Here is a 4,539-nt window from a genome sequence, read left to right on the forward strand (position 1 = left end):
CAGCTCTCGCTGCTGGAATATCCTCCCAGTGCTCTTTTCCCTGGTACCTCTAACTTTTTGTGTTCCTCAAGAATCTCATTCCTTCCCTGCAGGGGAATTTTTTGGGGTATTTACCCCCTCCCCTCCTTTAAGTCTTAAATTGGAAGGCAAAACACGTAAGCCAGACCAGACCAGCAAGCCTCCAGAGCTGTGCAGAACTCGGTTAATTTAGTTGAACTCATTAGGAGATCTGTTGATATGGAGCTGCCGTGCCTTCACTCTGCAAATACTTGTGTTCTCGTGGAGTTTCAGGTGCACGGAACCCAGGACCGTGTCAGAAGCTTCATGTGCCAAGTGCTTCTGTGATTAACACCGCGATGGTGATTTTTAAAGCGCCTGAAGTATTCGTTTGAGTCTTGTCAGGCAATCACGGGATTGAACCTTGGCTTCTTGGTTCCAGGAAAACATTTCAGCAGATCACAAGTAGCTTCTGTCACAGACGGGCTTCCCACACGTTATTCCCAAAATCTCAGCCGCTCCCAGATTTAGCTTCCCCTCGTAAATGTCAGCCCTGCAAATGGAAATAATGAGGCACAGAGAAGTGAGCTGACTTGGGATTTATTTTTTTTTTTGCAGCAAACAACAGGTTTCAGGTTTGCCCAGCAGCAAGACGGTGCTTGGCCCTCGCTGTCCTCCGCCGGGGCGTTTCGACAGAGGGCTGCCGAGCGCTGACCTGACTCTGCTTTAGTTTCAGGGGTGCCCTTCAGACGCAGGAGCCACCATGAACGTGGGAACAGCTCACAGCGAGGTGAATCCCAACACCCGTGTCATGAACAGCCGGGGCATCTGGCTGTCCTACATCCTTGGCATCGGCCTGCTGCACGTCGTCCTCCTGAGCATCCCCTTCTTCAGCGTCCCCGTGGTTTGGACTCTTACCAACATCATCCACAACATGGTAAGGGAGCAGCGTGGCTGCCTTGGCTTCCCGGGGCAGGGAGAGGAAAGCTCAGCAGCAGCTGTTCTTCTGAGAGCAGTCTATTCAGATTCTTGCTGAAACAATTCCTTTCTCTCTATTTCCAAAGACATGGAGTAAGTTACTCAACCTCTACCCCTCCGACTGCCCCTTTACCTCTAGGTCAGGTCTTTAAATCCAGCCTAGGTAGTGACGAGACAGCAAACATCTGGTGAGGCTGCTCAGAGGGGACACTGAATTCATTTGCCCGCAGGGTAAGTCCCTCTGCCGTGTCCCCCTTAAGTCCCTCTGCCGAGTCCCCCTTAACGGAATAGCTGGGACAGGCCACAGATGCTGGCGTGGCAGCTTTCGCTTCGGTGGATACAATCCTGTTGCACTGAGGGCCATGGGTTACTGATGTTGATGTGGCTGGGACAAAGGTTGGACTCGATGATCTTGAAGGTCTCTTCCAGCTGAAACTGTTCTGTGATTCTATGAATCTGAACTGGCCTCAGAGTGCAAGACAAAACAAAAAAACAAGATTAAAATGCAAATTTTGTTCTGCTCAAAGTCAAAGATTAGTCCAGGAACAGATTCTCCCCTTCTAAGGATCAAGTACCCGAACGAGGGGGTACTTGATGGCCTCACCAGATGTGACAGCGGGAGCCGCTGCGGTGAAGGAGTCAGTTCTGCGTCTCCACCGTCCCAGCACGCAGGGCTCGGTGTGCTTGGGCCCTAGAGCTGGGGAGCAGAACTCTCAGTACAGGGGCGAAAATACTTCAGAGGTGCGGCAGTTGATTTTGTGTCCTTTATTTTAAATAACATCTCAGCCTGAGAATATTCCCGAGATAAAATGACACCCCTACCAGGGACCATCCTGCTAACGTCATTCACGTCTCTACCGCGGGGGGAAAAAAAAACGTCTCTACGGGGGGGGCAAAAACCAACCACAAAAGCACTGGGGCTCCCACCCAGCTCCTTCTCCTCCTCTGGCAGTTACTGAGGTCCTGGGAACAGACCGGAGTCGCGAGGCCAGCCCTTAATACACTCGCTGTTTATCTGGGACTGGTGTGGCGCTCCGAGAGGTTACCTGGTAATGGGAGCGGTGACGGATCCTCGCTGCCTGCAGCTCTGCCAGCGTGTTTTCAGCGAGCGTTTAGCACCGCTGTCACACGGCAGAGCGAGCCCACGCTAATCTCCTGATCCCAGGGATCCGAGGGCTGTAATCTTGCAACCACCGTCTTGGCCCACGCCCAGGAGCTGAACCAGAAGCCTCACGTGTCACCGCCAAGCCCGAGCTCGCCCGGCGGGGGGCTTCTTCATCCCCACTCCCCGCGCCCGCCCCCAGCCACGACGTCCCTCTAGCGGGACAGCGTGCTGGTGCAAGCCCCCGCGACTGGCCCTGCTCAAATTGAACATTTCTGCGTTTGAGGGGTGTGGACGAGGCTTCACACGGCGCTTCTGTTTGCTGCAGAGTATGTACATCTTCCTACATACCGTGAAGGGGACTCCCTTTGAGACTCCGGACCAGGGCAAGGCTCGGCTGCTGACGCACTGGGAGCAGATGGACTACGGCGTGCAGTTCACGGCCTCGCGCAAGTTCCTCACCATCATGCCCATCGTGCCGTGAGTACTCCTCGCACGCCCGCGCCGGTCACCGCCTCCGCTGGTGGGCCGTGCTGGGAAACAGGAACACGAAGCGCTATATTCAGTTTCCCTCTCTCTCTGTTCCCCTCCTTTCCAGGTATTTTCTAACCAGCTTTTACACAAAGTATGACCGGATACACTTCATAATCAACACCATCTCCCTTATGAGCGTCCTGATCCCCAAACTGCCTCAGTTTCACGGAGTCCGGATCTTTGGGATCAACAAGTACTGAACCGCGTGGCTGGAGGGAACGGAAGAGGAGAGAGCTCCCTTCTCTCCAGCCCCGTTTCTTCGCCCCCACGCACACTGGGATAGAATTTCACAGCGGCTGTTTAAACGCAGTGTCCCATAGACCTATACCGCATGCTGGATCCTCGTGCCCAATAAATCTAAACAAGCTCCAGAGTAGAGTTTAGCGCGGAGCAGGATGCACGACACTGGATTTCTTTTATTCCAGTGTCATAAATAGACGCAGATACACTGAGACTTCGAGGTACAACGAGGGTGAATCCTGGGGAGATTTTCATCTGTCCCAGAGGTTGAATGAAGTAAATAGGGATGAGGGGAAAAGCTTTTAGTGCTGGTACTATTGCTGTGGTAAATGCACTTTAAAATATATTTCCCTTTCTGAAGCTAGGTGCTTTAAGCGATACGTGGGGGAAATTCAAAGGGATACAGCCAGACTTTCCCAATACTTGATTGTTTTGGCTTTTGAGTTCCATTTTCGGGCGGGGGAGTGGGAAGAGAAAGATGGATTTTTATTTCACTTTTTTTTTACACCACTGAGAAAGGAAACTCTTTTACTCAAAAAGCACAGGAAGGAACGACCTGCAATTTGATAAAGCTTTCCATTTTCGACGGTACCATTCAGAGAAAAGACCAACAGATCCAAAATCATACCTGCTATTTTCAGCTCACACCAGAACCACTCTGGGTAACTGCGCTCCCCACCCCAAACCCCTAATTTTTAAGCGCTCTGGCAACGCAGCATTCGGGTGAAGGGCTGGGTTATTTTAATGATCAACAAGAAATGCCACCGAGCTGCTTGGTACACGGAAACTGCGCAAGCCTGGGAGAAGCTGAAGGCTGATGGGTACAGGCCAGGCGAGAGGCGGATGGCTGCTCGCTCTCCTCAGCGAGGGACTGTACTTGGCATTTTTCTCCTCAGTCCAGCTCCTTCGTCTCTTAAGCGTGTGCACGTGTTCCCGGGATCTGCCACTGGACTGACCTCGGTACCTGACTGTGGGCGAGTGGTTTATTTCTGCCCCACGCAGAGGTCGGTCACTCAGCTCAAGACAAGCGCTGTGGCAGCACCCCAAGCCCTCAGCTGACCGTGGAGGACAGCGGGAGAGCACCGCTAACCACACAGCGCCGGGCCGAACCCACCAACCCAAGGATGCGGCGAGTCACTCATCAGAGATTATTTACTAAGGAACAAAACCGAGCCTTTTTCCCCCAGAATTACCACCTCAATAAAGCAGGCTTGCAGGTTTAGATTTCCTGGCTGAGAGAGCTTTCTGGTGTTCGAACTAATCAGTTTTTCTTTTGGGTTGCACGCCAGATGGAAGGCGTTTTTCCTCACCTTCCCCGTAACCTCCCGAGAGCCTGTATTTTTGTTGTCCTAGCCCTTCTATTGCCTCACCCTTTTGACAATGGTATAAACATTTTAAATATGCGATTTTTGTTCCCGCATTCGAGCTTTGGAGATCCTAGTGAATGTTGTTGAGTTGTTTGATGGTCTGAGCATAGGACATGGATGAGGAAGGTTTGGGTTTGCGTGTAAGGTCTGGTACTACTCCAGGCACAATTTTAGGCTGCCTCAGACTTACTAGGGGAACATTGCAGAGGAGGGAGGAACACTCAGTGTACCACGGAGGGCTGCTGGAGGGCAGAGAGGATCATTACTTAGTACATTGGAAAAGTGGAAATATATTAAGTGAAAAGGAAGTTTTCAAGAAGG

The 4,539-nt window shown here is 51.9% G+C and overlaps 1 protein-coding gene across 1 annotated transcript; it reads left to right on the plus strand.

The window, feature by feature from the left end:
* The first annotated feature begins 760 nt into the window (after positions 1-760).
* On the plus strand, positions 761-2,811 carry LOC104276784 (ORM1-like protein 3). Its single transcript, XM_009873216.1, has 3 exons — positions 761-934; positions 2,406-2,557; positions 2,676-2,811. Exons 1-3 carry the CDS (start codon positions 761-763, stop codon positions 2,809-2,811), a joined length of 462 nt encoding a protein of 153 aa, XP_009871518.1.
* Positions 2,812-4,539: the final 1,728 nt, after the last annotated feature.

This window comes from Apaloderma vittatum, unplaced genomic scaffold (genome assembly GCF_000703405.1).
Source record: "Apaloderma vittatum isolate BGI_N311 unplaced genomic scaffold, ASM70340v1 scaffold38147, whole genome shotgun sequence".
NCBI classification, from domain to species: Eukaryota; Metazoa; Chordata; class Aves; order Trogoniformes; family Trogonidae; genus Apaloderma; species Apaloderma vittatum.

Excerpts from the sequence above, each read along its gene's own strand:
- LOC104276784 (XM_009873216.1), top strand. The coding sequence starts at position 761 with ATGAACGTGGGAACAGCTCACAGCGAGGTGAATCCCAACACCCGTGTC. Across the intron at positions 935-2,405 it reads CCAACATCATCCACAACATG|AGTATGTACATCTTCCTACA; the intron begins GTAAGGGAGCAG and ends TGTTTGCTGCAG. Across the intron at positions 2,558-2,675 it reads ACCATCATGCCCATCGTGCC|GTATTTTCTAACCAGCTTTT; the intron begins GTGAGTACTCCT and ends CCTCCTTTCCAG.